Source organism: Lissotriton helveticus, chromosome 3_1 (assembly GCF_964261635.1).
Source record: "Lissotriton helveticus chromosome 3_1, aLisHel1.1, whole genome shotgun sequence".
NCBI lineage: Eukaryota > Metazoa > Chordata > Amphibia > Caudata > Salamandridae > Lissotriton > Lissotriton helveticus.
Genome location: NC_136061.1, coordinates 308,965,296 through 308,990,726, shown reverse-complemented (window position 1 = coordinate 308,990,726; position 25,431 = coordinate 308,965,296). Strand labels below are relative to the sequence as shown.

Below are 25,431 nucleotides of genomic sequence, written 5' to 3'. Positions count from 1 at the left end.
CTCGTCCTCCTGCTTCAACACCCTTCACATGCTTCGCAAGATCTACAGGTGGATCCCCACCGAAACAAGAAGAACGTTCACCCAGGCCCTCGTCAGTAGCAGGCTGGACTTTGGAAACACTCTCTACGCAGGAGCTTCGGCCAAACTCCTGAAACGACTACAAGGCATACCGAACGCCTCCGCACGCCTGATCCTCGACATCCCTCTCCACAGCCACATCACACCCCACCTGAGAGACCTGCATTGGCTTTCCGTCAAAAAGAGGATCACATTCAAGCTCCTCACCCAGGCACACAAGGCACTCAACAACACCGGACCAGCATACCTCAAGAGGCGACTCACCTTCTACACCCCGAACCGCCGCCTCCGCTCTGCCGACCTCGCCACTGTCCCCCGCATCCGAAGAGCGACTACCGGTGGCAGATCGTTCTCCCACCTCGCCGCCAAGACCTGGTACACCCTCCCCCTGCTCCTACGGCAGACCCAGGACCTACTAACCTTCAGGAGACTACTCAAGACCTGGATATTCGAGCAGTAGCAGCACTCCCCGCCCTCCCCCAGCATCTTGAGACCCTCACGGGTGAGTAGTGCGCTTTACAAATGATTGATTGATTGATTGATTGAATTGACGACCAGGTACAAAACTAAATGCAGTCAGGATCTTGTTGGTCTAATTTGTGTTGTAATTGCTAGGAAAAGTATCTTGTAGCATTTGCATTTACCCAGTTTTAGGTATCTGAGCTGTCAACAGTAAGACAGAGATACATAACTGAGAAGGGAAAATTAAATTAGAACAAAGCTGCAGGGCTCGCCTAAGGAGTTATAAGGTGTGGCCGGTGGACAAGTGAGTTGAACATCAGTGGGGCGGGAGTGATGCTTTATGGCACACTCTTTATGTGTCCAGCATTTTGTCCAGTTCCCCTTCTTGGGCCAGCAAGCTAACTTGTAACTCTATGTTTGGGAGCAGCACCTTCATCAATCTTTGCGAAGGTCCTGAAAGTCCACACAAGTGTGGACTGCCTCAACTCACAGTATGCTGTCATCTGATGTTGTTTTGAAATGTAGGGCTGTGTGCTGAGAATATTCGGGGAACTGTATTCTATAAGCTGTCTTTCCCCCCCATACGGAAGTAGTATATGATTTTGTTTGTAATTCTGGAACTTTGTGTCTAGTTAAAAGTTACTTTAATGGAGTAAACAATAAAATATTAATGCATAATTCTAGTATTCTGTCCAGTGGTGTAGCTAGACTAGTTGCTGCCCGTAGCGGTCCCTGCTGCGACCCCCCGCTGTTGTATGTAAGAGTGGGGGGCATGGTGCTGGCGATGCCGCAGGTAAGAGCGGCGGGAGTGAGGCCACCCCCCCCAAACATTTGCTGCACAGGGCGGACCGCCTCTCCCCCCCTTCCTTTGCAATGCCATTTATTTATTTATTTGACTTGACATGAAATATGTTAACCCTGTATTCTGAAATGAACTGCCTACTCATCGTCACTTGCATTATCAGTGCTAATAGCTTGTCTGTCCATTTTTTCTAGGCAAATAAACTAAGAACAAAAACATTGCGGAACACCCTAAACCCAACCTGGAATGAGACGTTGACATACTATGGCATCACAGACGAAGATATGATACGTAAAACACTCAGGTAAGTGCCATTCTCTCTACTGTCAGGGGCAAGAAAACCAGCTGATTACAAGAGAAGGACGAACATGGGGGCCGCCAGGGAATAAACACACAAATAAAATGTTACACTAGTCAGCATGACCAATGAGGACCGAGAACAGAGTTCAGTCTGTGGCCTCTCACAAACGTCGGGTCAAAGTTCACCAACTGTGAATCAATGCTTTGCCTTTCGTCAGTCTGTTGCCGACTATTCGACATATTGAAAAGGTATTCTTTAGGCCCAGTTTTGTTTTAATGACTTCCGTTTTTATTTTGTTCAGATCAGATATTGTCACAACAATTGCATTCTGCATGAGTCATGGAAAGATAAACATGTACTATTTGTGCCAGAAAAGTACCAAGGGAAAACGGTGCTTGCTTTGATAGGCTCTGGGGCAGGTTAATGTCTCATCATCCAGGGCTCAAGGCTTCATTCAGTTGGATGTATTGGTTGCCCACTTGATAAGGGCATAGGTAAACCCAAATACGATGGTGAAATTGACACAATGATATAGTTCTCATAACGTCTCCAAACCAAATGTTGTTCCTATATTAGTGTTTAATATAGCATGGTCCTAGCTCCAGTCAGCACGATGCACTTTACAGAGATTATTTTTGTAACACGAGCACCTCAAATATGTGGGAGCTGTTGTACTACTATTTCATTGAGTGCACAACTAAAGTTGTTGCGCCATATTGCGTGAGAGGGAGTAAGCAGGACAATGGCATCTCTATTAAGGTATGGCACTGCTACCTTCTTCCGCTGACGAACAATTAGGCTGCCTGCCGTGCCCACACATCTGCACTACAGTGGTACCCTTCCAGTACAAAATACTATTCTCAGACATACTTTAACATGTTTCCTACTTTGCAAGTGTGCTGTACAGTGCAACACACATGAAATATTTGAAAGTTTGGAGATAAAAACCTTTTTCCTACTGTGCGGTTGACTCAAAGAGGAATAACTTTTTGATGCAAAGCTTTTTCTAGACAAGTTAGTCAAAAGCATTGGGTGGTGTCATGGGAATGCCCATTGACCACCCATTGAATGCCCCAAAATGCAGAGGGCAAAAAAACAAGGTGGTGGATGGAATGCTTGAATCAATTTCATCCAATGGCAATTGCTTGGGCTGCATCCAAATGCATTGTTTTTTTACACACCATGCCACCTCAGTATGGATCCAGCCATATGCAAATCAGTATTGACTCTGCTCCAATGTGAACAGTCCACCCCGAACTAACAGGTCAGGTCCTCCCTGAACTGGAACAAAAGCAACCCAGGATCTGTTTCCCCCTTGTTAGGGCTCTTCAGCCAAGCTTTGTTCTAGAGGCCCTGGTGTGCAAAATAATGATGGGCTGGAAATCGTCCCAGAGTGATCACCAGTGGCTGAGACTCATGCAAGCATTCTATCACTCTTGGAATACACCAGAATGCAAAGTAATGTTAAGTATCACACAGCACTATTTGCATTACTTTTAGACAACATTTGCACTGGGCAGTAAATAGTTTCTTGCTGGCTTTCGTCACCTTTTGTGACTGCATCAGCACAAAGCCTTGATAAATCTGTCTGAGGTGAGGTACAAACTACATGACATATAGGGACCAGTTGAGACCGCACTACAAAACTAGGAAGAATAAGGTGGTGGGAACACGTAGCTGGGACATTACAAAAAAGCAGACCTTAAACTTCCATTTCCTATGTTACACAAATGTACAATGTTACTCATACAGAAATAGAAATATTTGGCCAGAATCTCGTGTCATCTGTCGCTTGCTGATCTGGTATTAGAACCCGTGTCTCCACTTTCCATAGACAGCAGAATAGCTCCCAGATGACATCAGCTTGTTTATAAACCTGCAGCCAATGTATCACCAAGGGATGAGTGCCTTGCGCACAAACATGGTTGAATAGTGTCCACGCATAAAGCGAATGGGGAGCGACCGCTAAGTGCTGGTAGGAAAGCTTTGCGAGTTGATTGCGTTCCAGGGTTGTGTGGATTTGTGCATGTTGTGTGCCCGCTCCTAGACCTGCATTTTGGCTTGAGATTATGGACCTGCTAGATGTGTTATGCAGGTATATCTGCGATGCCCCGGTGTTTCAATGTAAAACAGAGACCTCTGAAATGCTATGATTCTAACTAAATTATGCGATGGGTGTATTTTGTTATTGTATATGAAGTGTTCTACAACTTACAATAATATCCTAATTTGTCATGCCTGAAAGTGGCTGCTAAACCATTGACCTGGCTTGCCATAATCTTTTTTGAAGTTCAAAATGCCCTCTCCACTGCTGCCTTTACAGAGAAGACTCGTCGCCATTTTCATTCAGATTGTGTTTGTGGGTGACAGCGACTGGCTTAAGGAGGCCAGTGTGGGCCTTCTTAAGGAAACCCTGGCAAAATGTTTTGTTTGTTGAGTGCAACAGAAATGTTGTGTGCCACAGTTCACAGATGTTTGCTCTGGAATCATGGAGAACATGAACCCCTTCTCTTTCTATTTCTGGTATAGCGCAGTGTACCTTTGTGCCAGGCAGTAAACAAAACCCGGAAGTGCAAAGGTGCCTGCCCTTCATTTGACATTGAGTGGATTTGTATTGTAAGACAGAACCGTCTCTTTATTACTGTGCATCGAGGAACATATGTGTGTAACACACAAATATACAAAGACAAAATACTTTTTAGAAGTGGCTTTTTATGTATCAAGTTTGCATAGTGTTAACGCGGGATTACTGGTTACTAGTTACCTTACCAGATCCCAAACCAAGTCGACTGGATCGTTGGTACCTGTCATTGAGTAAAAGGCAATCTAACAATAGGTCAATCAATTAAGAACTTACACCACTCTAAATGACCACTGACCATGATTAAGTTTTGAAAATTTATTATAAAACCAAAGATAACTGAAGATACAAACTTCTTAAGATGAGATTCAAAAGGTAAACTGGTATCACTATGAACATAAATTCTTTGAATAATCTGAGTCTACAAAACAGAATAATGAGTACAAGTTCGAAGATCATTAGGTTTGCAAGAATCAATATAAGTTGCAACCTAAGAGTCATTACAGAAAAGAAAATTCAGGTTAGTCTGTCCCTACACTAGACTAAGTGACATCCCTACTTAACAAGATCTTTACCCCAAAAAGGTGTCAGCCGTGGTGACTTCCTAAGAAGATCACGCACTTCTCTTTGTCTCTTCTCTGATAATGGGTCTCTCCTGATCAGCCTATCTGCCTACCCATCTGCTTCCTTAGGCTCCCAAAATCATCTGCTCTGCTCTCCTCCCGGGTCGCTTTCCCTAATACAAAATCACATTTCCGATAGGAACGCCCCTTGGGACGCCCCTCACGTGGTACATCTTTGCGCGGTAAACTCCATGATGGTACTCTTCAAGACCCTCGTTAAAGTTGACCTTGGTTCCCAGGCTTCTTCTTCAGTGCGCCGGTACCCCCTGAAATTCCTGAAGACTCCTACAGGCCTGCGCCAAGCGCCACTGAACAAGGCTCCATTCATTTCGACTGATTAGGACCCCTCGCACCTGCATACAGGCCGTCCTACAGTGGGCCTCAAATTCCAGGCTCCACCATATCTATAGGTCGTAAAGCATATGCAAAGCTCTGTACTTGGCGCCTTTCGACTTCTCCTCTAACGAGCACATTGCAGATCAAAGGAACATCACTATCAGTTCGAGCCTATTTGATTTACATGAAGCGGGTCCCTGCACTCTGAAAACATTTAACTTGATTTAAACAGCATTCTTAACTAACATACGTTTCTAAAAGCAACACATCTATAAAGCATATATTTCAATACTAAATTCGATAATACATTTTGGAAGAACCACGTTAACCCCACCTCACATTATTTTAGCAGCACGTTTAGATTTTCTGTGAATTGCCATGAGGCCTACACAATTTAACTGGTTTGCAAGGTTCCACTTAACTCTTACATGATTCCTTTAACATGAGAACGTGAGATTTTCATATTCATTCCAACATTTCTGCACTAGTCTCACACTGCTATGATTATTGTTACCCTACTTAAACACTCTATACATTTCACTACTGAATATAAGACACTCTGGTGCATGGTATATGTTAACTAACTACGTGCTTGTAAATATGGTGCACTTATACATTTTTTTTTCAGATTGGTGCTCTCTCAGTCCCCCCTTTGATGACCTTCAGGGGTCACCACCATCAAAACACCATCACAAAAATGTAGGACTCTTCAAAGTGAAGTCGTGGCAGTACCACTTCTTTTCATTGTCTCCAATGCCTTCAGACTCTTATATTGTGTATCTTGCATCGCTGTCAACCTTTTCTCCTGTTCTCTCATAGATCTCTGCAATCTGTTTGCTCTATACCACTGATACAAACGCACCAATCCCCACAAAGTGATTACACAAATCACAATTATGATGATGGGTTTCAGTATGTACCAAACGATACCCTTTCCTAGGTTGGCAAACCAACCTCCAACTTTACCCATTCCATGACCTACTTTTTCCCACACGTTTATCTTTGTCAGATCCTCAATTTCGTGGTGTATTGCAGTGATGTTTCGTATGTATTTTTCCAGAGGTTTTGAATTGTCCGGAATGTAAGTGCAGCATTCCTGGATCTTCAAAGCCTTACAGACTCCGCCCTCTTTGGCTAACAGAACGTCTAGAGCAAGTCGGTTCTGAAGAACCATTGCCCTTATCGATTGCATCTCACCCTCCACCAGCATTAATGATCTAGCAGTACTGGCAGATAACCTATCTACGACTGTAGCCAATCTCCTAATTTTGATGTCATTCAGTATCACTCCCAAGATAGGGAATGCAGCACTGAATACATCCCCAATTACTTCTGCTGCACCTAGCCCTCTCTTCCCTCTAGTTGGTATTCCTTTCTTTGTCGTTTCTAAATTCTGAACGTGATATATTTTGGGGAAGACAATTGCTAAATAGCATGATCCGTACCAATTATCTGGTAGCTTCACATATGCATTTCTTCCACATACAAAATATACATTTGGAATTGCTTGTATGTCTTTCAAAAAATCTTTGGAGTAATACTCCAATTGAAAAGCATGTTCACAACTGACTTGACCTACATACAGATTCTCATAATAGGAGTAACTCCTGTGAATGCACAGTTTCCCCCATTTCTCCTTGTCTAAAGCAATTGGACCAAAGCTACCCTTTCTTTGGTGTATCCTTTCTTCCTTGGTCCAATCTGTTTCCCATTGCCCTGAAGCCTTTAGAATCTTCTGCCTCCTGTATCTAGTATCCACCTGCCCTATAAACTTTTTCTCAATTTCTGACACTTGACAAGTCAGATTATTTCTTCGGGCATGTGAAGTATCTAACTTTTTCCATGGAATGAACCATTTGTGTAATCTGTCCTCGCTCTTGTAATAGTCCCACTTGTTCAGATGCTTGTAATTTGGGACCTCTGGCAATGTCGAGTCAAAATTCGAGAAATAATACTCGAACCCCTCTCGTCCATAGAATATGCTTAACAATAAACTACATGTAATTTCATATGTCAATGGAAGATGATGGTATCTGATACCCTCCTCCACCGAAGCTGGTAATTGCATACAAACGTAGCAATTCTTCGCCTCCATGACATCAATGTATTCGTAAAGCAATTTGGCATAAGCATTTGACCTGAAGTTCCCCTGTGATTCATCTGTATGTAACCTCTTAATTTCCGCGTCTAACAAAGCTTTGTCTTTATCATTGATGTTTCCCTTATGATTAACAGTGATTGTTCTCTGTGTTGACACTCCCTTAACTTCCTTAACTTCCTTGACTGCAGTTGCATCTCTCTCATGTCCCACTATGTATGAGACAGTAACCACTAAAACTATAAGTGAAATCACCACCCCTAAAAGTGTGCCAACTATACATTTTGCCCTGCGGTTCGGGTTGCCAGCCTCCATGATCTCAAACAGTGTAGCTTTGGTGTTCTTCTATCTTCAACGTCTCCTTTTCTCCGAAAAATGTCTCTCTTTTGAACACCTGGAAAATGACAATTTTCTCCACAAACAGTTTAAAGTCCTGTTAAAAGTCTTTTATCAATCAGAATCTATGAATGTTGCAAGGAGTGACACTACGTCTTCATAAATGTCCATTCGAAGAAACATTCCCTCAAGTATTGGGCATTCCTTGCAGCAACATGGAAATTCGACTGTCTCTAGGATTATTCTTCTTATTTCGCTCTGAACAAGAGGACGAACAAAATGAAGAGTTAATGTCTTTTCAATCTCCACTCCTGGTACTATCAGTTCTACATCCACAGTTACAAAGGGGTCCGTTCTGACCAGGATCACCTTCTTCACTTTCCCAGTTCTACGCCCCTTTGAAGACATTTGCAACAAGGTATTAGTCCAAAACAATGAGCGCTCCAAGAACTTCCACTACTCGCTCAAGCATTTCCAGTCGAAGAAGAGTTCCCTCCAATACTGGATATCGTGAACAGCAAACCGGAAAATCAACTGTCTCTAAAATCAATTTTCTTATTCCACTCAGGAGAGGAGGATAGACTATGTTGAGTGTCAGCAACCTTTCGGTCTCCGCTCCTGGCAGCAGGAACCTTATTTGCACTGTGATGATCGGATCAGTTCTGATCAGGTTCACTTCCCTGACCCTCCCGGTTCTGTGTCCCACGGACATCTGCAACGAGGTAGGTCCAATCGGGAGTAGAGTACCTTCTGCTAGGCACTCGCACCCTCCTTGATCTTCTAAGACCTTCCTCGGCTTGATCCTGGGTATCTTCTTCTGGATCCGAGTCTTCGGATATAGGAGCAAGCGTTTCTTCCTGAGCCGACCTTAAACTTAGCCTCCTTCTTCTTTCCGGCCAAGTGGCAGCTCCAAGCCTTGTTCTCCTATTTCTCGTCCTCACACTCGGTTCTTGATCACTCTGGTACTGATCTGTGTCTGAGTCGTATTCACTGCAGCTCTCTCCTTCAGTTGCGTCTTCAGTTTCACTGCCGTCCTGTCTTCTCTCCTCTTCTGGATCCGATGCGTTCCCAACTTCTTCCAACACCCCCTCAGCTGATCCGATCCCCTCTTGTGACTCTTCTTCCACGACTGAACTTTCGTCTGGGATAGGAGCTGTTTCTTCTAGAGGTGCTGGAACTCTTCGAGTATGGGATGCATGGATCCAATTTGGCAGCCCTCCGCACTTCACCGCGGTGTTCGTGATCAGGATTACCTGAAAGGGCCCACGCCAGCGTACATCTAGGCAGTTCTTCCGGACGTGCTTCTTGACCAGCACCCAATCCCCTGGGTTCAGATCATGACACAGATTCCTTGATGCTGGAACTTCAGCCGCATGCACCTGAAGGGACACAGAATGGATGGCGTCAGACAGTCCCTTACAATAATCCAAGATCAGATCATCTGTAATATTCAATAGGGCAGCAGTTGGAACCGTGGGAAGTCTCATGGCCCTCCCCATCAGAATCTCGTGTGGAGAGAGACCTGTCCTCCTGTCAGGTGTGCTGCGCATGCTCATGAGCACTAAAGGAAGAGCATCTGGCCAACTCAAAGATGTGGATGCACAAACTTTAGCCAATCTATTCTTCAGAGTGCCGTTTACTTGTTCCACAATCCCTGAGGCTTCTGGTCGATAACTACAATGCAGTTTCTGATCGATCTTTAATGTGGAGCACAACATCTTCACTATTTCGCTGTTAAAATGTTTTCCTCTGTCCGATTCCAGAGAGGCAGGCACCCCGAAGCGCGGTATCAGCTCCCTGAGCAACAATTTAGCTACTGTGAGTGTATCGCACCTACGTGTAGGGTACGCTTCAACCCATCTGGAAAATATACATACAACCACCAACACATACCTAAGGCGGTTAACTCTTGGCATTTCAATAAAGTCTAATTGCATTCTATTGAAAGGCCCCCCCGACCTCCCAATGTGACTCAGTGTGACTGGTGTTCTTTTGCCTACGTTCAGTTGTTGGCAGGTAACACATCGCTTGCATACTGATTCTGCTGCTATTCTAAATTTAGGGCAATACCAAGTCTGCCTAAACACTCTCATCATAGCGTCTCTTCCTAGGTGTACTGGACCATGTATTTCTCTTGCCATGGGATTAGCTAATTCTTCAGGTAACACAGCCCTCCCATCTGCTGAAACCCAAAAATCCATTTCACTTCGCACACAACCTGCTATTTCCCATGCCTTTTTCTCAGTTTCCGGTGCGTTCTCCTGCATTACCCTTAAATCTTCCCAGGTATCCACGGTCTCTAACATCATGCTTAATTCTGTCTTTTCTTCAGCACCATCAATTTCCACTTTTGAGAAAGAATAATTTTGTTCCGCACAATAGCGTGCGACCTCATCAGCGTACCTGTTGCCTTGTGATACAAAATCTGTATTCTTAGTAAGAGCTACACATTTTTACTATTGCTATGGCAACTGGACCTTGTAATGCTTCTAACAACAATCGCACAAATTCTCCATTTCGAATGGGCGAACCAGAGGAGGTCATGTAACCTCTCTGAGACCACAACTGTCCGAAATCGTGAACCACACCGAAACCATATTGGCTGTCAGTGTATATGGTGACTCTCTTTCCGTTTCCTGCTATGCAGGCACGAGTTAGGGCAATAATTTCTGCTACCTGTGCGGAATGTACTCCTTCCAGGCAAGCAGCTTCCACAACTCCAGTAATGGTACAAACAGCATAAGCTGCTCTCAACCGACCAGTATCGTCTCTTAAACATGAGCCATCGACAAAGTAAATCTCATCAGGGTCAGACAACGGCTCATCCACAATATCTGGTCTGGGTTTCGTGCATAGTTCAGTCACATCAAGGCAATCGTGGTCTTCACATCCTTCGCCTTCTATTACAGTAGGTAATGGCATCAAAGTAGCAGGATTCAAGACAGAGCATCTCCTGAGGGTCACGTTCTCCGCGGCAAGGATAACTTGCTCGTAGCGCGTGAGCCTGCTATTGGTCAGATGCTGCGTCTTCGTCCTGGTCATTAACAATTCTACAGAATGCGGTACATACACCACTAACGGGTGTCCCATCACTATACTCTCACTCCTTTCAATGCTGACACCCGTTGCAGCAACGGATTTGAGACATCCGGGCAACGCTGCGGCTACCGGATCTAATGTAGCCGAAAAGTATGCAACTGGTCTACGGGCATTTCCGTGGGTCTGTGCCAAGACTGACAAAGCACATCCCTCCCTCTCACAGCAATAGAGTGAAAATGATTTCTCGTAGTCGGGCATCCCCAGAGCCGGAGCACGACACAAGTCGTCTCTCAGCTGCAAGAACGCCACTAGGCATTCGTCGTCCCATGGTACCGGATCACTCACCTCCTTGTGCGTCAGTTTCTGTAAGGGTTTTGCTTTCAGTGAAAAGTTAACTATCCACTGTCGACAATAACCAACCATTCCTAAAAACATCCGAACTTCTCTCTGTGTCGTAGGTGCATTCATCTTCATTATCGCCTCAATCCTCTCTGGGGACACCTTGCGCTTTCCCTTTTCTAACCGGTGCCCCAAATACTGTACTTCTGTCAGACAGTACTGCAACTTACTCGGAGATACCTTATGTCCATTTTCAGCTAAATGGTTCAATAAGGCAATGGAATCTACTTTACAAGCTTCCTCAGTCTCTGACGCAACAAGTAGGTCATCTATGTACTGGACCAGAACCGAATTCTGCGGCAGTACTAGATTTTCGAGATTCTTCTTCAACAACTGGTTGAAGATAGATGGGCTGTCTGTGAATCCTTGTGGGATTCGACACCATGTTAAAACGCGATCTTCCATTTTAAAAGCGAAAAGATACCTGCTCTCTTCATCCAATGGGATTGAAAAGAAAGCCTGGCAAAGATCTATCACTGTGAACCATTCTGCTTGACATGGTATTTGAAACAGTATCACTGATGGATTCGGTACCACGGGACAACATGAAACGACTATATTGTTAATTTTTCGTAAATCCTGAACTATCCTGAACTTCCCGCTAGGTTTCTGCAAACCCATAATCGGGGAGTTACAGGGACTACCCACGATTTCTTTCAGTATTCCCTGTTGAATCATTGACTCGATCACAGGTTTTATTCCTGCAATCGTTTCCTGGGACAATTTGTATTGAGGCGTTCTTGGAAACTCGGCATTTGGCTTTACCATTATTTTTACTGGTTCTACCCCTTTAATCAATCCTATTTCTTCTCCTGTGAAATCCCATACCTCTGACGCTACTGCATCTCGTAAGTCTTGGGGAAGATCTTCTACTGTCAGAGTAGGATATAGTTCTACACAGGATTTTGAATTGGCTACCTTGAAAGTAGCATCATCGTCTGTAGTCTGTACCTCCACTCCTTGCGGGGTGCAGTATATTGTGCAGTTCAATTTGCACAGCAAATCCCTTCCTAACAGACATACAGGACTCGAATCACAAACCACAAACTGATGTTCGTTCATATGGTTTCCTATCTTCACAGACACTGGTTCTGTCAAAGGACTAGTCAGCCTTTTGTTTGCGACTCCTACCACCTGAATTGTTTCCCCTGACATCGGCAAGTCTGGAACCACCGCTGATCTCAGAGTTGATCGAGTAGCTCCAGTATCCACTAAGAACGTTGTAGGACACCCTGCCACTTCTGCCTCAACAAACGGCCCTCTCTGATCCACCTCTAGGACTGCCCCGAGGGTACAGTCCTCTTCACTACTCACACGTTGTCCTGTCAATGGATCAATATAATAACACTTTTCTTCCTCGATAAAGAGAGGCATTTGTTTAAAGACCTTTCCCCCGGTCGCTATTTTCGGTGGCTGTGGGAACTGGGCCCGTGGAGCCGAAGTCCCCCCTTTGACCACCTTGCTTCCTGGAACTGTCACCTTTGGAGCTGGAACTTCTTGAACCTGCTCTTCGACTTCTAGCTCTCCATTTTCAGGGTTAAAGGGACACTCGCGTCGCCAATGTCCCACCTGGTGACACTGGTGGCACTTTGTCGTCTTTTTAAGAGTGGCAAAGTCTACCCTAGGTCTCTGACCTTCTTCATTATCCTTGTTCTGACCACTTGACTTCCGTCCCATTGTCCCCGTTCCCTGTTTCTGCTGTCCGCCCTTCCCGGCTGACTGCATTTGCACCACCATCAATTTCTCCTTTAGATTCTTGGCTTTAGAATCTATTTCGTCACTACAGTATCTCGCATATCGCAGGATTTCATCTAGTGGTTTGTTTTGCCAACATATTAAATGTTGCTGAATCATCAAACAAATATCAGGTCTCAATCCCAAAACAAACTTTGACACAAACTGCCCTATATCTTTGGGATCCATTACATCGAGTCCACTGTATTGCTTGAATGTTTTCAACAACCTCTCATAAAACTCATGAACGGTCTCCTTTGGTTCTTGTCTCGTTCGGTCTATTTTTACCCAATCTATGTCCTGTGGTGGTACCTTATCTTTCAGCCAAGCTATTACCCTTTCATACTTTTGCATGACAATCTCGGACGGTCCATTAGTCCGAGCATCCCTCACTGGTTCAGTATTCGGCCATTCAACACTAGTCTTGCATGATGTCCATAAATCAGATGGAACCACGATGTCAAACAACGTGTTCAAATCAATCCACAATACTTTCGAGATCTTTACAAACCTTTCTACCTGCTTATACCACTCTACTGGATTGTCCCTTAACTTCGGAAATGAGTTGGTAAACGCAGCTAAGTCTCCTCTACTCCAGGGCACATGTACATAATTTCCGTTTGATATTTCTCGCAAAGGGAATGCCTCCATCTGCATTACCCTTCCCTCTGGGGTCATCACACTTGTACTCCGCCTAACAGTGCCCTTTTTCGACCACCTCTCTTCCCATTTGTCCAGTTCTCTCCACACCCTTATTCCTGATACCAATTCTCTTATGTGTGTTTTTAATCCGGTAGTTCTCTTCTCATCTAGGTCTTGGTCCGAGTACTGCAATCTGTGGTTACTCTGCAATGCCCTTGTCCTAGATAAATCTACGGCGTACCTGTCTGCCAAATTGGTCAGTTTCTCATGAAACGCTCTAGCTTTCCTAGTAATATCCTTTGCCATGAACAACAGCTCATCCTGTTCATACAATTCTATCCTTTCTAGAGGCAATGTACCATCAATTATCTCATCGACATCTGATTTTAAACTGGTGACATCAAGTCTCTTTGCCTTAATTGCAGCTTTCAACACACTAAATTTAGTTACTCCATCCGCATCTCTCCCATCCCAGCTCCGAGATCTACGTTTAGGCTCCGGTGAGTTATGCGGAGTCTTCCCATGCTCCCACCTCTCTAGATCCCAGGCTTTTCCATCCTCTCGGGGTGGATGGTGAAATACTCCATTGCTTCTCATATTCCCACCTTCCCCGTTCTGCCTGTTTTCTCTGGATGTATAGTAAGGCATTCCATTGCTCCCCCTTTCCTCACTATTTCCCTGTGATTCCTGATTACTCGAGGCATGGCGGGACCTATCACTGTTCTCCTTTCTCCAATGTTGGACGTCTTCTCCGAGTGCATGATGAAGGCACCTAAACCTATTCTGAAAAGCATGTACCATTTGGTCTCCACCTTTCTCCCAGAGACGGGACATCTCCTCACACTCTACACTCCTACTATTTTGCTCCTGCTGTTCCCTCTCATCCGTAGGACGTGTAACTCCTCTATTCTCCTGACTTTGGCCTTCCCGCCCCTGACTGCTTTCGCTGGCCCCACAATGAGATACAGTCCCGTTACCTCTGCTTTCCCACTCTGGTTCTGTTCTTTTTTTTTTTTTTTTTTTTTTTGAAAACCTTTATTGAACAATGGAAGCTCACAAATACTGGCCTACAACCCCACGGGCTGGCCAGAAACAGAACGGTCAAATAACCAGCATACAAAAGAAGATCTGCACAGGATATAACATCAGGAGCACTGGTGAAGCAATAAAACAATCGAGCGTTCAGCAAGAGCAGGATAATAAAGGTTAAGTTTTCCAGCGCGGGGAGGGGACCAAAGGAATAACGGGCCGTATATGAGAATACAAGGGAGGGACCGCGGCAAGCCGCCATTTTATAAACACAACGTAAGAAAATGAAGCCATATAATCAAATCTAGCAAAGGACAAAAACAGAATCAGATCATCAAACAGCGACAGTGGCAACAATCAATCGCGCTCACCCACCTCCGCCCCTACCCGAACAAAGAAGACGTGTTCAAAAAGCCCCAGCACAAAGACTATGCAATACGCACCCCAACGGAAAAAGGGCACCTCCATAAAGGAGGAAGGGAAGGAGGGAGAAAAGGACAACAAAAGGAACACCCGCCAGACCATGCACCCCCAGGGGGAAAAACAGGACAATAAAACCGGCATGCGATGGAACAGAAACACGATACCAGAATAGGCAGCGAACCACAATCAGCCACACACCGGAAGAAGGACAGAAAACCCCCGGGGGAGATACGAGGTAACAGAGTCCCGAAAAAGTGAATACACAAGAGCCATAGAACAAAAAGGGAAAATAAGGGGGGAAAGAGACCCCCCGACACAAACAGACCCCCCCCACCCACCCCTAAGCCCACCCTGCACCCCTGCAGAAGGCTACGGCCTACCCCCCCGCAGCGTGCCTGTCGCCCTAAGTAGAACCCGAAATTTAGTGGAGCAAGGAAAGTTAGAATTAAAAGACAAAAAAGGGGGGGGGGGAAGGAAGGGAAGGAAAGAAGGGAGTAAAGACATACCAACATACACACGGGGGAGGGCCAAAGACAGGAGTAAACGCACCCATCCACCCGCCCGGGTTGAAGGTCCAAGTCCTCGGGAAGCCAAAGAGTATCAGGCCAAAGTCCAGGAGCACTACCCAGTTACACAGAACCATATCAGGACACAAAGATCATCCAAACCGTTCATGAGCTACCGCATATAAGAGCCAGGTTCCATCAGCCCTGACCCTTTTTATCCAAAGCAGTAAGGGTCCGATCCAACGAGGACCCTGCCAGAAAGAACAGAAGGCAGGCAGCAGGAGAGTCCAACGGCAGTCCAAAAAAGTCACAGGAAGAAAAGCACGGAAGATCCAGGAAAATCACAGAATGTAGCAAACGATGCAGGCACAGTTCCAAGGATATATCCATAAAAACCGACCCATCCGGGCCGGCACAGGAGACGTCATCGGGCAGTGGTGATTGAGAGGGACCAGGAGAATCATGAAAGTCCGGCAAAACAAAATCCAGCTCCCGGGCCAAGGGCAGAGGAGGCAGCACAGGAGGAGAAGGCGCCGTCAGGTTGCGCACCTCCGGGGCGGCAGCCAGGGCAGAGGCCGCCAGGAGAGTACCAGCCACACCCCGCGATATCAATGCCTCATCCGGTCGCGGGGGCCCGGGAGGCCCGCAGTGAGGAACCGTCTCCAGAGCCAGGAGTGGCGCGGCCACCGAGAGCCGCCAGGATAGCAGGATGTTCAAGATCCCCTTAAGTGCAGGAAAACATTTACAGTATCCGACACCCGGGCCTTGCGGCGGGCCCCCAGTGCTCGTCCGGGCCCGGCCCAAACAATTGGGGTTGGTCGCCATCTTGAGAGCCCGCACAGGCCGCGCGGCCAACAACCTCCGCCGGGGCGGCAGTCAAGCAGAAGAAGTCCCGCCGACAGGCAGTAGAACACCCCGGACAGGAAGGGGGGCCACCAGAAGAAGGGGATTCGCCGGCCCCCCAATGTCGCCAGTCCCGTTCTCCGAGTCCGGGCGGCAAAGAACAAAATGGCCGGACCGGAGAACAAAGGGGGAGGAAGCTGAACACACGAGGAACCCCAATAATGAAGGGCAGCGGCACCATCCAAGGCTGCCGCCACACAGGAGTCTCTCAGCCAGGAACCTCCGGCTCACACGAACAGCGGCCCTCCAATCACCTCCAGCGCGCTCCGAAGGGCAAGCCCGCAGGCTGCATCCGGCCCAGGAGCCGGGACGAAGAACCAGGCCAGTCCGCTCTCGAGTCCCGGGAACGGTCGAGGGCACTGCACCGGACCCACAGCAGCCAGGACAACTGGAACAAGTGGTAAGTGCCTGCAGAGCGTCGGAATAGTACCACACAGCAAGGAGGGCTTCCCGGGGCAGGATAAATGCAGGATAAATGTGGAAAACACAGGCGGGCGAACGGAGCCGAGCTAAAGCGCGGCCATCTCGGTCGCGAGCTAGGCTCCTCCCCCTCTGGTTCTGTTCTTGACCTGTTACTCGGGGTTACTGCGGACCCATCCCATTCCCTCAAATCAGCTCTTAATTCTGTATAGGACTTTGGCCGCGGTCCCCTTAGGTCCATCGGTCCTCTTTGACCCCCCTGCTCTGTTGCGGGACTCACTGTCGGTTCGAATGGGGTGTTCCACGTTACCGGTCCTGGCAATTGCTTCCAGGCATTTGTCGTGTTATTCCTCCTTTCCATCTCAACCCTTTCTCTGTCTAACCGTATCTGTTCTTCCTCTCTCCCATTCTCTGGGTTGTAAATCGATACTATGGGTCCTATGGTAACGGGTACTTGGAGAGCATCTGGCAATCCAAAGGTTTCAGCCCTCTCTGCGGTTGGCGTTTTCTGTACCACAAACCTTCCAACTACACTCTGTGCTGTACTATGTTGAGGTGTCTCCCCACCTTTGATAGGTGTCCATTCCGATGTAGGAAGTGGTACATACCCCTCTATGGCAGCCCCACCTTCCCTTGCGAGTCCTCTACATTCAATCTCCCCAACTCTCGGAGGCGGTCTATCTATCAGCAATCTATTTATCAAGTTGTCCTCCGAGTCGCTCTCCTCATCCTCTTCCATGAGGTTCTTTCCTCCTGCTACCTCTCTCACTGGGTACAACTTATCCACCTCAATAGCCTGTACCCTCCACCTCTTGGCGTCCTCATCCCATTTGGAATCTCTCACTGCTCTTACCGATCGCGTCAGCCTTTCTTGACGCCTATTCAGATTCCTATCGTGCGCCGCCCTAATCCATGCGTTAAGGGCCTCAAACTGTGTCGGTCTAGGCGAGGGTTTCAATGCGGACATGGTTGCTTTTAGCCGATGTAACACCTCGAACTTAAACGTCCCATACTTCGGGAACTGCATTTCCTCATTCCCTTCCGTAAGCTTATTCCAAGCCCCAATCCATAATATCGTATGCAGCCCCACATTCGTTGCCATATAATGAGCTGGTGTACCCTCCGGCGGTGCCTCTTCCCCGTAATAATGTTCACTTCTTTTTCTTTTAAAAATCCCTTTCAAACACTTAAAGCACTTCATGATTTCTCTTTTCTCCGCGTTTGTTTACTTCCTAATGACAATCTACCAATCGCCGCGCTGTTCTCGCTAACTGGCCTACCCGATCGCGACTTCTCACTGACGTCGCACCAGCCGCCCAATCGCGTCGCGGCTCTTGCAGACGTCACACCAACCGTCCTATCGCGTCGCGGCTCTTCACTCGCCACCCTATCTCAGCGCGGCTCTTGCTGACGTCACTCGTCCCCCTTCGCAGCAGTTCCCCTCCTTTCTCAGCTCGTCTCCTCGGTCATGCATGCGTCCCATTCATACTCTGAAAAATGATTACTTCCGTCCAAGCGATCACCTTTCTTGACTGTACGCCCACAGTCTTTTCTGTAGTTGTCACCTTAACTTGACGAAATGTCTTTTCCGTTTCCAGACAATCGCCTTCTCTGATAGGTCACTCACACACAGTAACTTCCGACCAGCGTCCGTTACTCATACGCTCACTCTTACACTCCCCCTATCTCGGTCCCACGGCGGTCAATGGTACCTCGTGACCTCCGTACTCTGGTCGACAACTACTCGGGATGTTCGATACACCCAAACCACTTAAGCTCTGGCCTGAACTTAAGATTTGCCCGTTCACCCGTTTACCAGGTAACCGGTTCACCAGGTTGCGCGCGCTCACAACCTTCTCTCATTCACACTACAGGCATTCAACTCCGCAAGACATTACAATACAAATACAACACAAAACACCGCAATCTGTTCACGCATGACCCTTGTTATACTCACTCTCCTCCGATACTGCTGCTTTTCTCGCACCGTCTGCACCTTCGGCTCACGATTCTTCCGCTGCTCGTCTCTCGATGTCTAGGGGCCTTGGGGTAAACTAACCTCTCTAGATTACCTTCCTCAAGAAGATAACCATCCTCTGCTACCAACTGTTAACGCGGGATTACTGGTTACTAGTTACCTTACCAGATCCCAAACCAAGTCGACTGGATCGTTGGTACCTGTCATTGAGTAAAAGGCAATCTAACAATAGGTCAATCAATTAAGAACTTACACCACTCTAAATGACCACTGACCATGATTAAGTTTTGAAAATTTAATATAAAACCAAAGATAACTGAAGATACAAACTTCTTAAGATGAGATTCAAAAGGTAAACTGGTATCACTATGAACATAAATTCTTTGAATAATCTGAGTCTACAAAACAGAATAATGAGTACAAGTTCGAAGATCATTAGGTTTGCAAGAATCGATATAAGTTGCAACCTAAGAGTCATTACAGAAAAGAAAATTCAGGTTAGTCTGTCCCTACACTAGACTAAGTGACATCCCTACTTAACAAGATCTTTACCCCAAAAAGGTGTCAGCCGTGGTGACTTCCTAAGAAGATCACGCACTTCTCTTTGTCTCTTCTCTGATAATGGGTCTCTCCTGATCAGCCTATCTGCCTACCCATCTGCTTCCTTAGGCTCCCAAAATCATCTGCTCTGCTCTCCTCCCGGGTCGCTTTCCCTAATACAAAATCACATTTCCGATAGGAACGCCCCTTGGGACGCCCCTCACGTGGTACATCTTTGCGCGGTAAACTCCATGATGGTACTCTTCAAGACCCTCGTTAAAGTTGACCTTGGTTCCCAGGCTTCTTCTTCAGTGCGCCGGTACCCCCTGAAATTCCTGAAGACTCCTACAGGCCTGCGCCAAGCGCCACTGAACAAGGCTCCATTCATTTCGACTGATTAGGACCCCTCGCACCTGCATACAGGCCGTCCTACAGTGGGCCTCAAATTCCAGGCTCCACCATATCTATAGGTCGTAAAGCATATGCAAAGCTCTGTACTTGGCGCCTTTCGACTTCTCCTCTAACGAGCACATTGCAGATCAAAGGAACATCACTATCAGTTCGAGCCTATTTTATTTACATGAAGCGGGTCCCTGCACTCTAAAAACATTTAACTTGATTTAAACAGCATTCTTAACTAACATACGTTTCTAAAAGCAACACATCTATAAAGCATATATTTCAATACTAAATTCGATAATACATTTTGGAAGAACCACGTTAACCCCACCTCACATTATTTTAGCAGCACGTTTAGATTTTCTGTGAATTGCCATGAGGCCTACACAATTTAACTGGTTTGCAAGGTTCCACTTAACTCTTACATGATTCCTTTAACATGAGAACGTGAGATTTTCATATTCATTCCAACATTTCTGCACTAGTCTCACACTGCTATGATTATTGTTACCCTACTTAAACACTCTATACATTTCACTACTGAATATAAGACACTCTGGTGCATGGTATATGTTAACTAACTACGTGCTTGTAAATATGGTGCACTTATACATTTTTTTTTCAGATTGGTGCTCTCTCATAGTTCTGAAAAAGTGCGCTCTACATGCATGGCTGTTTAAGCAGTGTGCCAAATAGGTTGGTTACAGACATGAGCCATGATTTATTTCTACTATACATAGGGGCATGAAATACCTATGTTAGAGAGGGCCATGTTCTGTGCAGTGGGCAAAATTGAATTTCTAGAGTGCAGATAGTGTGTATCGTGCGAGATAGCTCACATTAAACAGACTCCCAAAAGTCTGATTTATGGAACATCATTTTAAGCACCTTTATTTAGATGTGGTGTTTAAAGTAGCAGAAACATGTCTTTTGCAAACCTCATACGTGGTTTGCACTAATTTGAGTGCAAATCAAAAAGACCTTTTGATACAAAATGAATTAGTTTAGAAGCTGATAGCAGTGTTCAACAACCAATGGCACAGCCAATAGGCCTGCCGTTGGTTACCAGCCTTTTGGCTTTGTTAATGCTTGTTTTCTTTTGTCATGGTTTTTGCACATCTTACTTGCTGGGGAAGTCTACAGACTATCATCAAAAAAAAATGTTTTGGTTTAAAAAAACACATTGTCATACTAGTCACTGACAATGAAGGGAACTATTTTGTGTGTTGATATCTTCCTTGTCCTTGTGCAAGAGCAGAATGACAAAGATTGAAATGGGCTGACTCACTGCCCCATGTTGTATGCTGCAGTGGGTGGAAGAACATGTGACACACCAACCGACCAATGGATGAATAGGGCTGGTTGGAAGCCCTGTAAGTATATTATATATAATTTTAGTAAAATAAAAGCAGAGAGTCTTGGCTAACACCAGACCTAAAAACATTGAAGGGATAGCACGCACCTACACAAATGCTTAAATTGCCTATCGTGTTTAATTTCAAGCATATATACTGTCACTATGCATTTGGTTTGTGTCGAAGATGCACTGTTGGCATCAATATGCTCTAGTTACTCTGAATATTGAAGGCTTCCTCTTTTGTGCTCCATTGCCGTGCAGAGTCTTACACTCTTCATGTTGTTAGTATGTATTATTCTAAGACTTACTAGCTTTACTATTTATGTATGCATTCAACATACGACTTACTAGCTTAGTGCTGGCTATCCAGCCCGAGGCTTCTAGTAGCTGCTTCATTCATGTATTGTCACAGAGCCTGTAGAGACGCGGCTCGGAATGCTGCATACATTGACACGGTGCATGTGTATGACTAAAAGCGTATTGTATGTATTCAGTCGCTGAATAGGCCTTAGGTGCATTCTGTGCAGAATAAATGCTGTCTAATGCAGCAGGCTTTGGGGGAGGATATAGCAGCAGCCATTGGGAAACCTGCACTACAGCTGTGATCCACAACATGGGAGCTCCTGCTACATATGCCTGTCTGGAGATACAACAGAAGTAAAACACAACTACCGAGGCGCATATGAATGGACTTTAGGGGTCCCAGTGACCACGCAGGTCATAAGAGCTCTCTTGAGTGGCCAGGAAGCACCAGTGCAGGGAGCCCAGGAACAGGGTTGTTCAGCTGCAGGGCCACACTCGACCGCTGGCCCCGATGCCACAGACTCTGAAGCCAGTGGTGGTTGGGATGCTGGTCCCTGGCATAGATGGCAGGTGTGGCCTTTCTCCTGTAGATCTCTGGAGGCAACACTCCTGTAGATCTCTGAAGGCAACACTCCTATAAATCTCTGGAGGCAACACTCCTGTAGATCTCTGGAGGCAACACTGCTGTAGATCTCTGGAGGCAACACTCCTATAAATCTCTGGAGGCAAAGCTTCTATAAATCTCTAGAGGCAACACTCCTGTAGATCTTTGGAGGCAACACTCCTGTAGATCTCTGGAGGCAACACTCCTGTAGATCTCTGGAGGCAACACTCCTGTAGATCTCTGGAGGGAACACTTCTATAAATCTCTGGAGGCAAAGCTTCTATAGATCTCTAGAGGCAACACTCCTGTAGATCTTTTGAGGCAACACTACTGTAGATCTCTGGAGGCAACACTCCTGTAGATCTCTGGAGGCAACACTCTTAAAGAACTCTGGAGGCAAAACTCCTATGGATCTCTGGAGGCAACACTCCTATACATTTCCGGAAGCAACACTCCTATGGATCTCTGGAGGCAACACTCCTATACATTTCCGGAAGCAACACTCCTATGGATCTCTGGAGGCAACACTCCTATACATTTCCGGAAGCAACACTCCTATGGATCTCTTGAGGCAGCACTCCTATGGATCTCTTTAGGCAACACTCCAATACATTTCTGGAGGCAACATTCCTATAGATCTCTGGAGGCAACACTCCTGTAGATCTTTCAAGCTTGTGCAGAGCTGGCCTGTGAGGTGCAGGTATGAATGTAAATAAATTAATGATGTCTATGTTTGTGCATCGTCAGATGCATACGTAGGCACAACCTGAGATGAGGCTGCTCGTCCACTGTTACCACACACTGCAGCACCAACTGTTCAGGGTGCAAGGTCCTAGAGAGAACTCTGGGGCTGTATTAAAGTATTATAAGAGTATTTGTGCAAGGATGTGAAAGGGTCTGATGGGATCCCGACAGATCTCCTAAAATGTAACATTGAGTTCTGGGGCCTGTTGAGCACCAACATTTTTAATAGCTCACTGAACATGCATATCCCCCAATCTTTGTCCCTATCGTCCATGGTGCCCTTTTTTTTTTTTTTTTAAAGGGGGGATCGTGTGGCCTCCAAATGTTACAGAACAATCTCACTCATAGACAGTACAGTGAAAACAATTGGAAAAGTAATTTATAATCATCTTGTTGAGTGGGCCAAAGAGCATATCATTCTCTCGCCCTTCCAGTATAGGTTCCCCCGTGAACTAGGAACAACTGAGCAGTGCTTAATTTTGAGCTTAATTGTAAATAAATACACAATGGCCAAGCACTGCCCCTTGTATTTAGGGACCTGTCCACGTCCTTTGACTCGGTGAATAGGTCAAAACTGTTGTTAATGCTGCTGGATCTTGGGATTGAAGCTCCCCTGGTCAACTTTTTGTATTACTTTCATGTCGATTTGAAAGCTAAGTTGCGCATCATCCCGAAAGGTGACATGTCTCCTGAGTGTTCTTTAAAACTTAGAGTGCGCCAAGGGTGCATATAGGCCCGCTACGTTTATATATATATAAATGATCTTTGTCCCTACCTGACATCCAATCTCGTTGACACCCAAAGAATCGCTGGAGTCCAGGTACCCGCGTTGTTATACACGGACAATGTGGTCCTACTGTCGCGCCCACCTAAAGCTTTCTGTGAGCTTGTGGACTATTTCTTGCTCTTCATGAGTAATCTAGATCTGACCACAAATTACGGCAAAGTCACACACCATGGTTTGTGGGCCTTGTAAAAGTATCTTAAGCAGACTTATTTCTAACGGACAGTCTTTGGTTGGTGTTATAGAGTTAAGTTACATGGGAATCACATTTACTTTACAGGCTCCTGGCACTCACAGGGGACTTCTTGTCTCTAGAATTTCACCAGATCAGCGGCAGCCATTTTAAATCTTTCCAGCTCCTCACTCAAAGGTAATATTTCACCCTTGTTAAAAGTGTACAACGCTCAATGTATCCCTGGAGCATTGTATGGGGCAGGGGTTTGGGGCTACTACAATGCTTCTTCACTACAGTCTTTAGAAAACGGTATTTGTTGAAGGTTTTTACACCTCCATGCAACATCTCTGGGTTACATGGTCCACTCAGAGCTTTTTGGATCTGTATCTGGGTGAATCCCCATTACAAGATATGCAGGGATATTATTTTTGATTGTCTCTGCCTGGACAAAAGATGCACTATACCATGGCTGAATACTTTGATGGCTTTGGGGTTGTCCTCTCTCTTTTCTTTGCCTACAGCTATAGGGAAAGAGGATAAATGAATGGTTAAGCATTTATATCTTCAGCTCTGCAAAGAAAGGAGATTTGCATTGGAGAGCACAAAAAGCACAGTGTCACTTTATAATAGGCTGCTTGCTTCCCCAGAGCCAGTTTTCTATCTTGGACTTGAATTAACTCGTTGGGAGTGATCTTTGCTTTTTCGGTTCAGATCTAACACTGTATGGCGTCTTTTGCTGGTTCTTATGCCAACTTGGGCAGCTCCGCAACACTTTGCCCTTGTGATAACCTCTCTGAACAGTCTTTGTTACATTATTTTTTTGCTTGTTATAAATATGCACTGGTGCACTTTCTCAAGCCTTTTGTTAAAAACCCTTGGTTATCGCAGATACAATGAAGCGCTACATCATCTGCTGTCGTTAAACCCTCTGAATATCTGTTTTAAAATGAGCTCTTTCTTAAAAGCCGCTATCAGAGCCAGGAGAACGATGCAGAGCTAATATATTACTTAAGGTAGTGAAGGACTTTATATGACCGGCACACTTGTTTTGTACAATTTTCTTTTTAATATTGCTTGCTCTTACCGGTTTTACTATTGACAATTTGCCCATTTAATCATTTGTGAGATTACCATATGTATTTATTTTTGGTTGCTGATATTCATCGATCAAGATATCTTGCTGTTCTATAACACATTTGATGTTTCTATTGTGGAATTCTCTTTTTGTTGTATTAGTATGCTGTGCAATGTTGTTTCTTTGTCTTGTATGGCCTGCCTGGTCAAATAAAGAATTACTAAACTGAATGAAGCATATGGAAGTGTACACAAATGTGAATGAGTGTGTGTGTATGTTTGTGTGTGTTTATGTAAGAGTGATTTCTTCTGCTTGTGTGTGTGGTCGAAAGTTTGTGTGTGAGTATGTGAGTAAGCTTGTGATTATGTGAGCAGATGCATGTCTGCATGGGATTTTGTATACCATACTGTGGGTATCCTTAGCATACTGATGGTTTCCTAAATTGTTGTGCCCCTCTAGGCATAATGGTGGCTAGCACTGGTATAATGGTAGCCCCAGCATTTCGTGGGAATCCTTGCCTAGTGATCCCCTCATGGTTGCCATGCCTTGCTCAAAGGTTACCTTAATATTTTGTGGACATTTATGTTAAATTCCCAGCATAACAATGGCCTTGGCGTATTGTGGAAAGTGGTTACGTACTATGGCTCTTTTGGTGGTCATTCATATTGCGGCTGCCCCTTGAAATCATGACTACATAGTGGATATTGAGGTTAGAGACTTATTATATTATCTTCGCCATCCCTGGTATGATTATGGCAAT

General features: G+C 45.5%; 1 protein-coding gene across 1 annotated transcript in view; it reads left to right on the top strand.

Annotated features, from left to right (window-relative positions):
• Window positions 1–25,431, top strand: part of DOC2B (double C2 domain beta) — a 2,292,694-nt gene that overhangs the window by 1,199,018 nt on the left and 1,068,245 nt on the right. Inside the window, exon 4 of the mRNA XM_078683586.1 lies at window positions 1,537–1,646. Coding sequence (XP_078539712.1) covers window positions 1,537–1,646 — 110 coding nt within the window. The remainder of the gene's footprint in view (window positions 1–1,536; window positions 1,647–25,431) is intronic.